This window comes from Dromiciops gliroides, chromosome 4 (assembly GCF_019393635.1).
Source record: "Dromiciops gliroides isolate mDroGli1 chromosome 4, mDroGli1.pri, whole genome shotgun sequence".
NCBI classification, from domain to species: Eukaryota; Metazoa; Chordata; class Mammalia; order Microbiotheria; family Microbiotheriidae; genus Dromiciops; species Dromiciops gliroides.
Window position 1 is genome coordinate 317,273,659 of NC_057864.1, and position 12,881 is coordinate 317,286,539.

The window sequence follows — 12,881 nt, forward strand, 5'->3', positions numbered from 1 at the left end:
GAAATCACAATAGATTTTTCACATTTCTCTCCAAATTGTGCAATTAAACAATGGATGAAGGAGAAAATATTTTCAATGATATTACATTTGCTGTATATTGCTACACAGAGCAATATAGATATATACACATATAATACATATTACATATATCTGTATTTGTGGATGCATACATGCATATAAGTATATGCATATGTCTAAATGTGTACATATTAGAATTCAAAATATACACTCATAAACACACATTTTATACATGTATACATATGTGTATATATGCACATATATGTATGCATGCATACATGACATGACTAACATCAGAATTTGTTTTTCTGTATTTTGCAGCTAAGTATAGAGAACTTTTACATTTTTTCTCCTTTTTATCTTAATCTTTGGGAGGAATAGATTAATTTTAAAAATCTATGGGGAAATAATTTTTAAAATAAACTCTCTAAAACCATAAATTGCTGGGCAAATGCTCAAAAACATTGTTTTAAAAATGTCTTAATGAAATCACAGGTTTATTTTGAAAAACAATTTTTTTTATCTCTAATTCTATAGAACTTAAAGCTAATGGATACTAATAAAATAACGGAATGGAAGTAGAGGATGAAGCATATTAATACAAAAGAAAAATGAAAACAAAATTCATATATTGCCATATGTGTGCCTAACATTTAGTTAAGTGATTAATAAATGTGTTTTTTTAATTCATTTAATGTAGTTCATTCATTAGAAAAGCTTACATGTATATCACACTTGATAGACCACTTTATATTATTTCTCTGACCCTCACAATAACTCTATAAAATAGATAGTACAACTATAATTATCTCCAGTTTTACAAATAAAGAACTGAAAAGTCTTCAAAATTTTTTTCACTTGTCCAAATTCCCAAAGCTGATAATTAATGGGTCAAAACCAGCACTTCAGTCATTCAGACATTTTCTAATGAAAAATCCAGGGCTCTTTTTGCTATAATGTCATGGATACTATAGCACCCAAAAGAAAAATGAAACAAAGAAAAACAAAACATAAAAGAAAACTTCACAGAAATGATTTTAGAAAGAATCATTTCTTCTTAAGTGATCAATGTCAAGGAGAAACATTAACTGTTGTTCTGTTGAACTGAGAGCTACTTCCATGGTACTAGGAAAACTGAGTGATTATCTTGTAGGAACCAGAGGGGATCTTGGGACAATTTATATTTTTTTCTCCTTTTCCTTTTAAGGGTATAGAAAGAAGTGTTCCAATTGTTTAATTAATCATTCAATCAACCTGCACTTATTAAGGAGAACTTACTGTTTCAAGCACTATGCTAGGTCTAGAGGAACCAAGACAAAATATACTACTACTTTCTTATAAGGATTATCAGATAGCTAGGTGGCATAGTAGATAGATCACCAGGCCTGGAGTCAGGAAGACCTGAATTAAATCTGGTTTCAGGCATTTACTAGCTGTGTGACTGTGGGTAAGTCATTTAGCCCAGATTGTCTCAGTTTCCTTAACTGTAAAATGAACTGGAGAAGGAAATGACAAACCACTCCAGTATCTTTGCCAAGAAAAGTCCAAATAGTTCACAAAGAGTTGGACACAAATGAACAAACATAAAATAACAGTAATGATCCTTCTACTATCATATCAGAAAATAAAAGTTTTTGAGTGGTGGCTATGATTCAATTAGGTATATGATATTGTTTGTAGTAAGCTTGACCTTTTAAATGTCAGATGTCAGACAAACTGTTATTTGTGATTAATAAACTAATTCTGTCATAACTTTGAGATAGGTTAAATCCTTCAAGTTTAGAGGAATAGATTTTCCATAACAACTAGATTTTTTAAATTGTCATGACAGACTAAGAAGTTCAGTTGGCTATGTATTTAAATTTTGAACCTTACCTGCTTCACTCAAAATAGTACATGAAGGATTTGTGCAATAGGAATAGGGGAGAAAAGTGATGGAGGGTAAAGGGAATAAGCATTTATATAATGCCTTTTATGTTCCAATACTATTATTTCATAGGGAATATTTTACAAATATTTTCTTATTTGATCCCCACTAGAGGCTAAAGGTAGGTGTTATTATTATCTCTAATTTAGAATTGAGGAATATGAGGCAACAGAGGCTAAATAACTTGCCCATGTGTTAAAAAAATCCCCCTTAGGGGCTTTGCATTGATTTAAAAGGCCACCACAAGATTTTTGTTTGTTTGTTTGTTTGTTTTTGTTTGTTTTTGAGAAAAAATACTCTGTAATAAAGCCAGCAAATATAGAATTAGCACCTGTGCAGTTAACCAGAATCTTGGTTCGGGCTTGAAAGGTTTTAGTCTGAAGAGTACTGTTGCTGGGGTTCTGTTCTTGATTAAGTCCTCTTTTACCAAAAAGTGTCTCAAAAACATGTCTTTATGAATGGGGCCACTGGCCCTTCCTTTTCTTCTTCTTCCCTCCAGTGATCTTGTTCTGTACACCCATAGCATTTTCTGTATCATCATCGTCAGCTTTGTCCTCTCTCAGATATTTCCTTTTGTCTCCTTGCTCCCTCATCTTTGTGCGTGCAAATCTCTGGGCTTTTGCCACATGCTCTGTTAACAGCATGACCTCTTCTTCCTGAGTTGGGAAGGCAGGAAGTTTCTTCCCAATTAGGTGTTCTATACGCTGGTAGAGTTCCACATCATACTGTGTGACAAAGGTGATTGACTTGCCAGAGTACCCAACTCGAGCTGTCCAAACCACTGGATGGATGTAATCCTTGGAGTGGGTGGGAATGTCAAAGTTGACTACAACATCCACATGGGGAATGTCTAGACCTCGACTTGCAACATCAGTGGCAAGCAGGATGGATCTTGTTTTTGCTTTGAATTTATTAAGAGATCCCAGGCATTTGTTCTGACTCATCTGTCCATGGAGAGGGATGGCAGTGAATCCAAGATTTTGGAGTAACAAGGAATCTTTCCCAATTGATAAATAGTCAATGGATATAAACAGGTAATTTTCAGACAAAGAATTCAAAGCTATCTATAGTCATATAAAAATGCTCTAAATCACTATTGATCAGAGAAATGCAAATTAAACAACTCTGAGGTACCCCCCTTATACCTGTCAGAGTTGCTAATATGACAAAAAAAAATAAGGACAATGTTGGATGTTAAAGGGGATGTGGGAAAATTGGGATGCTAATCCACTTTTGGTGGAGTTGTGAATTCATCCAAACATTCTGAAGAGCAATTTGGAACTATGCCCATACGGCTATACAGCTGTGCATACCCTTTGATCCAACAATGACACTGCTAGGTTTATATGCCAAAGAAATAAAAAAAAAAGATAAAAGGACCTATTTGTGTAAAAATGTTTATAGTAGCTCTTTTTGTGGTGGCTAAAAATTGGAAATCAAAGGGATGCCCATCAATTGGGGAATGGCTAATCAAGCTGGGGTATGTGCTAGTAATGGAATACTATCGTGCTATAAGAAATGTGAAGCAGGGGGCAGCTAGGTGGTGTGGTAAAAAGTTTTAACAGTCGGTTAGCGATAATGGAGAGATGCCAGTTTTTTTAAGGACCACCCTTTCGGGGAGGAGACCAACGGCATGAGCTACGCATGCCAGTCTGCCTGCTAAGCACTCAACTTCCGGGGTGCGAGCTTAAAAGGCAAGGAGAGAATGGAAGTGGTATCTTTTTCCTGCTCTGCTGGTCCCCTGGCTGTGCTGCACAGACGCTGACTGGAGTTCAACTCGGCCGGCTCGCGGTTAGCAGTACGTGCTTGACTTGGTCTCTCTCTCTCCCCAAAGGTGGCCTTGGGCTTTTGGTGAGTTTTACACGGAATATAGACTAAGCTTAGACTTAAGACTGTTTTGTATTTTTACTTTCCTATCCCTCTAATCAACATCACCTGGCAACTACCACACAATAAAAGTTCTAACTATAGACCAGAGGTTTCTTCCATTTACTAGTCTGGGAGATAAATTAAGGGAAACGTTAAAGAGGGGAGATTTATGATCTACTATCCAATTTTAAATCTCACAGTGGTACAGTGGATAAAGCACTGGCCCTGGATTCAGGAGTACTTGAGTTCAAATCCAGCCTCAGACACTTGACACTTACTAGCTGTGTGACCCTGGGCAAGTCACTTAATACCCTCATAAAAAAACAAACTAAAAAAAAAAAAAGAAATGTCAAGCAGGCAGCTAGGTGGTGCAGTGGATAAAGTACCAGTGTTCTGGATTCAGGAGGACCTCAGTTCAAATCTGGTCTCAGACACTTGATACGTACTAGCTGTGTGACCCTGGGCAAGTCACTTAACCCTCATTGCCCTGAAAAAGAAAAGGAAAAAAGAAATGACAAGCAGGATGATTTCAGAAAATACCTGGAAAGACTTACATGAACTGATGTACAGTGAAGTGAACATAACCAGGAGAACCTTGTATGCAGTAACAGCCATATTATTTGATGAAGAACACTGAGTGACTTAGATATCCTCAGCAATACAATGATCCAAGACAATCCCAAAGGACTAGTGATGAAGCATATTATACATCTCCAGAGAAAGAAGTAATATTGGTTGAACAGACTGAAGCTTGCTGTTCTTTACTTTCTTTCCATAAACCAGTAAATGTCTCGGAGTCTGCTTCAAAGCTGGTATGAGCTTAATTGACTTCAGAGTTGATGATTTTCTCCATGTCCAGCTAGGTTTACTCTCAGTCACTGCAAAGGAGTGTTGGTATGTCAAGCCAATACAACCAGCCCTCATACATTTCTTTTGGTTACCTGGATAATGGGGGGGGAATAAGGGGGAGGCTCAAGCAAATCAAGTATCCATTTTTATCATTTATCAGTATCCATTGTTCATTTTTACACTGTCTTGTGCCCTTTTTGTCAATGGAGGCTTTAGGAGGAACTCACCAATGGGAGATAATAGCTCTTAAGAGAAAAATATTATGAATTGGAAAAAAACATAGGGAAGGATGAATTTTCCAGAGCAAAGGGGCACTATGTACTAAAAGATGTTTTAGGATGAGATAGCATGATTTGGAAGACTGGAATACAGGAAAAAATGGGGAAATGGATATTGAAAATAATGCAATTCCTAAAGTTTCTAACTGGTTGACACAACTTTATATGAATCACTTTCTTTTTATTATCTATTTTGAAGAGGTTTTAAAATATTTGGTGCAAATGTATAAGTTGAACCAGCTATTATGCTTTGTTAAGTAAGTATTCCTTTTTATTATCTTTATTACCCCACTTATAAAACTTTGTATTTTTAGTAATTTTTCAATTATTTATAATGGAGTTTAGTAGATATATAACTATAAATTTCTTCTTCTCTACCTTAACCATATAATTGTCCAAGTTTTCATTTTATTTTTTTAATAAATGTCATTCTTTAATTACATTATTAAGCAACAATACCAGGATAAATCCTGTACTGAAATCAACATTTTTTTGAGGAACATTGATTTCTAATAACCATGGACTCAGAAAAATTAGACTTTGGAAACCATCTAGTCCAATTCCTTCATTCTTCAGAAGAAATTGAAGCCTAGAGAGAAGTGACTTATCCAAGATTATGTGGTTAATTAGTGGTAGAAGCTGATCTTGAACTCAGGTGCCATGACACAGTCCAGTATTCTTTTGACTTTTGTTTTCATTTATTGGTATCTTCAACAGTTATTACAGGTACTTGTGCTCCAAAAATTTTAGCTGGAGTGGATTTATTGAATTATACCACACTGTACTTTCTCTGTATTCACTAATTCATAAAAAGCAAATCCTATTTTACAAAATAAAAGAAATAATTAATAATCCAGAAAATATCTCCTTAGGAGAGATAAGATATATTTAATTTAACAGACTTGTCATATACAGTATGTCACATATACATACTTTATATGCATTGAGCAGAATGTCATCATAGTCAGTAAAGCAAAGGTGAGTCTTCCTGTCTTGTTGTCAGGGCATATCTAACCATAGATGCTCTTATTTTTTTCTTAAATTCACCCTCTATTAAACAGTCCCCTTAGAAAAATAACTCTTCTGCTACAGAAAACCCTGAACACTAGCAACATCTTTTGGGTACTACCTGAAGAGTTGATGTGGTCCAGAACCATCATTGAAAATATGCAATGGGATTTTTCCTTCCCCATGATCATTTATTTCTGATGCTTCCTTTTTCAGTGTCTTACAATGGAAGGCAGTTGTCCTATGAGTAGTATTAATGTGTGAGCACTAAAACACCCTTTTATCTGTAGACATAAGGAAGAAGAAAGTAAATACTTAGAAAATGTCAGTGTTATTTCATAGAAGTTAGATGAAAATGTACTTTTATTTCACAGTTTTCATTTCAAAGTCACTTGTGGTTTCCTAAGTTCTTAACTTCATCATACCTTATCAGGGTAATTGAATATATTCATTCTATCCAGAAGAACTTGATTTAATTGTATCCCACTTATTCACAACTCACTGAACCAAGGCAGAGTCAATGAGTAAAATTAATTATCCCCACTATCAGTCCATATCAATTTAGCTAAATATTGGGCTATGCTGTTTTCCCTCATTGTCTCATCCTATCCTAACCTAACTCCCCTATCACTTAGATAGTGAATTATGTGTGAAAATTTATGTCATGAAATGAGAACTTTGTACTTTAGGCCATAGAATCAATAACAGCTGAAATTTTAATAAAATAATATTTTAATAGAATAGTTTATTAAAGCTTTTTCTCTGTACCAATCTACCCTATAGGGCTCTTGAGACAACAACCCTTTTTAAATCTTAGTGAATTAAAGAAATGTGAATTACTATTATGAAATAAATAGTTGTCTTTTGAACATGTTGTTTTCTATAGCCCATGATAATATAGCATTGTAGAACATTAGAGTACTAGGGACAACAAATTCATCTAATCAATAACTGCCATTTTACAGAAGGACAAACTGAGGCCCAGTGAAGTACATTGACTTGGTGAAGGTCACCCAGTCAGTACTGACTCAGGGACTAAAAGTAATCTATTGTGACTCCCAGTACATTCCCCTATCACTAGATGCCACTTCCTCCAGAATTTGGGTCCTGGTTATTGCTAAGGGTTAAATCAAGGATTTTGTCTCCTGGTACATATTTGGCACTGCATCTAATGGCTCAGTACTAATATGCTTGGAAATGATTATAGCCATAGTAAAATATTAAGGAAAAAATATCTAATCCAATGTGACATGAGAGAGTGTGAATTTAAATGAAAGCAGAGCTTTTCTATTGTTTTTTGCAGTGTACCTGCCAGTCAAGCTGAACCTTTATAAAGAACTGAGAAGAAATTTTCAGTCATGTACAGTCTATCATGTAGGTCAGATTATTTTATGTAAATCTCTTTCATTTTGGTGTTAAAGTTTCAATAAAAATGTAACTTTAAAAAGTATGGCTTTTATTTTCTTTATCTAATTCCTTCTGAGTTTCTGAGAATGAGTGTTTTATTGAGCATGACACCTAAAAAGGATTACTGTTTTAAAAAGGTGTTAAAATAAGAGCAGCATATGTTTTGGATAATGGTAGTGCCTGAGCACATTTCCTCTTCCCCCACTCCTTGCCACCCAAAAGCAAGAAAGAGAAGAGCTATTGGGTCAGTAGTTGAAATTAAGTTCATTGTGGAAGTACACAGAATAATGATAAAGGGTTCACTACACTTCTTTGGGAGTGTCTACATGTGGTAGAGTAGGAAATAGTTTTTAGGGAGAGTTCTTTGTTTGGGCTTTCACCCTGATTATTGAAGCAAAACTCAGGAAAAAGAGAATTAGAAAGAGTTTATTAAAAACACATCAAGATAGCAACACATTGATTGGCTATTGCTCAAGGTCAGTCAGGGATTCTAGATGGAGTCAACTTTTATTGATCACTTTCGTAATGACAAAGACCATTTGGAAAGGTCCAAGTCAGTAAAAGGGGATGGACCATTTCATCACAGGTCTTACCCAATTGACTCATTATAAAGAAATGAGATGATAGATGAGGGGAATGGGCTTCTATGTGCTGGGTAACAAGTAGGGGATGACCTTCTATATGCTAAATAGCAGGTAATTAGAAACCTGAAGCCTGGGTAACACCTCCTCCAATGGAGCTTCCTTCAGCAGAGCTTCCCCCAACACAGATTGACAAGCAAGACTGTCAGAAACAGGGTCATCATAAGTTTCAATACAAGTTGGAGTTCATTTTAACTTCCATCTTCCCATCAGACATCTCAGGCCACATGCCATCTTTACAACCCAAGTTCCATTGTTTGGGTAATAATTGCTAATGATCTTTTTATATATCTTCTACATATTACCATTTCTTTTCTTTATAGAGGAGAGCTTAAAAACATTCCTAGGTTCCACTATGATATGCACTATTAGTTTTCCAGCTATTGGAGAAGAAAAGAAAAGTTATCATACAGGTATAGGTTGTTTTTATCTGTACCTAGAGCTGTGGGCTTTGTTTTCATTACTAGTATATGTTAAGGAGAAACAGTGTGCTGGAGTGCATAAAAACCTATCCTAGTAGAGGCAGCACGATATAGATCTTAGAGCCCTCAACTTGGAATGGGGAAGAACTGCCTTTGATTCCTACCTGAGACACTTACTAGCTTTATGGCCTTGGATAAGCCACTCAACCTTTCTAGTCCTCTATTCCCTCATATGTGAAAAATACACAGTGGGACTTTTGTCATCTAAGAGGGAAGTGAACTACCTTGAGAAGTGATGGGTTCTCCTCTCCTTGGAAGTCTTCTAAAAGAGGGAAGACAATGTCTTCTTAAGTATATTATAGTGGAAATACCTTGAGGTGGGAATCCCATGATTGGACTATATGACTACTTAGGTCAAGTTAATAAACATTTATTTAGAACCTAGTATGTACCAGACTTTGTGATGAACATGTTAGTTATAAAGAAAGTCAAAACACTCCATGCCTTCGAGGAGTTCACAATATATTGAGCAGAGAATGGCAAACAACAACATAGAAACACAACAGGATAAATTGGAGATGATCTCAGAGGTAAGGAACTAGTATTGAGATGGACTTTTAAAGGATTCTTGTATAATAAGAAATTTTAGCTGATACTCAAAGCTTGACAAGGAAGATAGGAGACAGGGACAAGGAGCAACAACATTCCAAGGAGAAAGTCAGTGAAAATCCATGGAACTGAGAGAGGAAATGCCTTGTTGACCATCAATAAACATTTATTACACTGTGCTAAGCAATGGAAATACAAATTGCAAAAAAAAAAAAAAAAGACAAATCCTGCTTCCAAGGAGCTTACAATCTAAGGAGGAAGACAACAGACAAAATACATAGGAAAAGTGGGAGACAAGAAGGTATTAGATATGAGAGTATATTGAAGAAGTGGGAGAAGTACCTCTTTTGTTGTTCATTATTCATTCTCAAAGAGGACTGGTGACATCAAGGGGTGATATCTTGACCTGCATGTGAATTGGATTTAAATGAGGCAGAGTTGAACAAAGTCATCAACCTCACTCTCTGAGAGTCATAAAAGTCCAGTGGCAAGACAAAATTCGGGATGACTGGTGATGGCTTAGGAAGCATTGGATGATTTTTGCATCTTCTATGTCTGACCAAACTCTAAATACACGACAGCACCTGCTTCAGCTGTGTTTATGGACATTGGAACATATTATTCTCATTTGTCCATTCCACCAGGGGAAGTCTTCACCTTCTTGGGTTAGATATCCCCCTAACTCACCCACTGGTTTGAGGCTCAACTTGGTTTAGCCAGTCTGTAGAGATGGTTTAATCAGGGTATGGCTGCTGGACATGCTAGAACTTCTTGCAGCTAAAGGTGAGAGTTGGGTGAAAGGGGAACACCAACAGTGTATGAATAGCCCTGAAAAACACTTCACAAGTCCTCAGGTCAGAGGTAGTAATCCTCCCTATACACCCCATACAACACAGTAGGGCAGCCAGGGAAAAAATGAAATATTTAAGCTAAGCTATCTCCTCAAATGGAAGTTTTAAAGTTCATAGCCTCTCCTTCTAAACAGAGTAGTGAATGAGATAGAGTTCTAAAGGTGATGATATCTTGCAGGCTGATAATGTTTTCACAATAATAAGCATTGTAGAGCATGATTGAAAAGTAAGAATAAAAAAGGAAGGTGTGAAATGAAGAGATATCTGAGCTGAGCTTCCTCCTTAAATGGAAGTTGTAGAGTACATGGTTTTCCCCAACCTTACCCCCAGAATCAGAGAGGCAGCAAGGAGGAAAATCAATGAGGTAAGATTCAGTGGATCATGGAGTAAGGACATGGAGGTCATTAACATATAGGAGTAGTAGGAGAGTTGGAAGGGGTTTCTAATGTACCTTCTAGTTCTACATTGATGATTTTAAGGAGTCAGCAAGGTCTGTTTTTTATTCCTTTCTCTGGTACCAAAAGCAATTTATGCAGATGGGAATTGAACACACCAACATAAGTGTTAGAGGGGAGAATGATCTTCAAGACACAATACAAAGATAATAAATATCTAGCTTAGAGTTTCCTGGATTAATTACTGAGATAGAAATATTATTTCAAATAATTTCCCTGAAAAAAGAGGAACTTGATCAAAGAAAAAATGATTTTCTGAGCCGCAGTTGCTTAACTTCTCTATGTACCTAGTAACTAAGAACTTCAGTTACAGCAAGTTAGTAATCTGCATTGTTGGAGAGACTTTCTACTCTGGATGTTATCCATGTTCATAAAATCACATATAGTACCCCTGAGGTCTATTCCAATTCTAAAATTCTATGATTTTACCTTGTGTTTGTATGATAATCTAGAGTTTACAAACCACTTTCCCATTACATATTGATGATAGACCTAAGAAATAGATAGGGAAATTATTTCTATCCCTACTATTCAAGTGAAGCCCAATAACTTATGCAAGGTCACAAAGCTAGTTAGTAGCAGAAACATACTACTCACCTTCCTGAATGAGTGCAAATCCACTTTGCACTTTGTGATGCTGCTTCAACATGATGATTAATGCAAAAGCTACAACTTAGGAAGTGACAAGATTTTAATTCTATCCCTATAGTAGTTTGGAAGCCACTGTTTATCACTGAAAATTTGGAGTAAGTGATTGTGTTATAAAAGCAAAATGGAAACTCTTCCAGTATATGCAATACACACTTGTGTCTCTCCCATCCTGAATCCAAAAAGATGACAGGGAGGAAATCCAGAAGGAAGTTTCTCATTTATTATATTCAGAAAAATTCAGGTCTTGGTATGACTTCTGCCTTAGAGTTTTCGTTGTCCCCTAATACAATGGAAAGACCTGTGGGAATGGGAAGATGTGTAGAAAGAGTTAGAGAACAGAATCTTTTTGCAATTTTTTTCTATGTAAAATACTGTTCTAGGTTTTTAAAACATCTAAGAAATATTCGAGGAAATATGGAAAGATGTGTATAAGGTAAAATAAAATGAAGTTGGTTGAATGAGAATTATATATACTTTGAATGCAACTATATAAAAGAAGCTAAAATAAAAGAAATTATATTTTATTATAATCATTAAAAACATCAAATGTAGCAAAATTTCCAACTGGCTCAAAATAATGTCAAATAATTTCCAAAAAAGAGGAAAATTGCTCAAAAAAGATTTTCTAAGCCCCAGTCATTTAACTTCTCCATGTACTTGGTAACTATCTAAAACCTTAAACTATAGACAAGTTGGTAATCTGAATTGTTGGATGGAGTTGAGAGCAAAAGCATTTCAGCTGCTTCTTTGTTGTTTGCTATTCTTGATTCTCAATGTGAGTTTGACTTTTCTTCAATCTGCATGGTTCCCAAATAGTCAGATGGGGATATCAACAGCATGGGAGTCTCTGACCTGAAGTGGATTCCAAGAGCTACTGGGAAAATAGAAAGCTCAGAAAGAATGACAAAGGATTCTAAAGAGCAAAATTTATTCAATGTACCAAATTACCTAATATGAAGACCAGGCATGACTGCCTATAAATATTAGGAGTTCTAAATTGATGGAATGGTAGTATGGAAGGAGCCTAATGACTCTATATCTCTATATCTGTCTCTCTCTCTCTCTCTTTGTCTATGTCTCTGTCTCTGTCTGCCTCTCTGTTTTTATCTCTCTCTCTGCCTTTCTCTCTCTCTCTCTCTCTCTCTCTCTCTCTCTCTCTCTCTCTCTCTCTCTCTCTCTCTCTGTCTTTCTCATTCTCAAACTAGTCATTTATGAAAGAGAGAAGCATGTACTAGTGAGCTCCTGATGGTAGGAGAATAGATTCTAAAGTAAATACTGGCACACTTTCCTCGCTGACAAAGGGAAACTAATTTTTACACATGTATTCCTATAGCCAAAGGCTTGAGCATGCTTCTAGTAAGGCTGTCTGCTTCATCAATATAGTGGATAGCCTAAGGAGTCTGAAGAGGGACTGGGAATAATGGTTGCTTGTCGTTTTTCATTATTTTGCACCAGGTTACTGAGTTGAGGATCATGACTTTCACATGGGTAAAACACCATATCTAAAACATTTTAACATGAAAAATCCCTTATGATGAACTCTTAGCCACACCCACTCTATTTTCAGTCTTTCTCCTATTGAATATGGTTCATGGACACATATGATACTTTCAGAATCCCCTCATTGGGTGCATCAACCTACAACCATTTTTCTTTCTTTCTTTCTTTCTTTCTTTCTTTCTTTCTTTCTTTCTTTCTTTCTTTCTTTCTTTCTTTCTTTCTTTCTTTCTTTCTTTCTTTCTTTCTTTCTTGGTGAGGCAATTGGAGTTAAGTAACTTGCACAGGTCACACAGCTAGTAAGTGTCAAGTATCTGAGGCCAGATTTGAACTCAGTTCTTACTGACACCAGGGCCTGTGCTTTATTCACTGCACCATCTAGCTGCCCCCATCTTTTTC

The 12,881-nt window shown here is 35.9% G+C and overlaps 1 protein-coding gene across 1 annotated transcript; it reads right to left on the reverse strand.

Annotated features, from left to right (window-relative positions):
* Positions 1-2,397: 2,397 nt before the first annotated feature.
* Positions 2,398-10,983, reverse strand: LOC122755073 (probable ATP-dependent RNA helicase DDX47). The gene is made up of 2 exons (XM_044003453.1): positions 10,932-10,983; positions 2,398-2,942 (listed from the first exon to the last, which is right to left on the reverse strand). Exons 1-2 carry the CDS (start codon positions 10,981-10,983, stop codon positions 2,398-2,400), a joined length of 597 nt encoding a protein of 198 aa, XP_043859388.1.
* Positions 10,984-12,881: the final 1,898 nt, after the last annotated feature.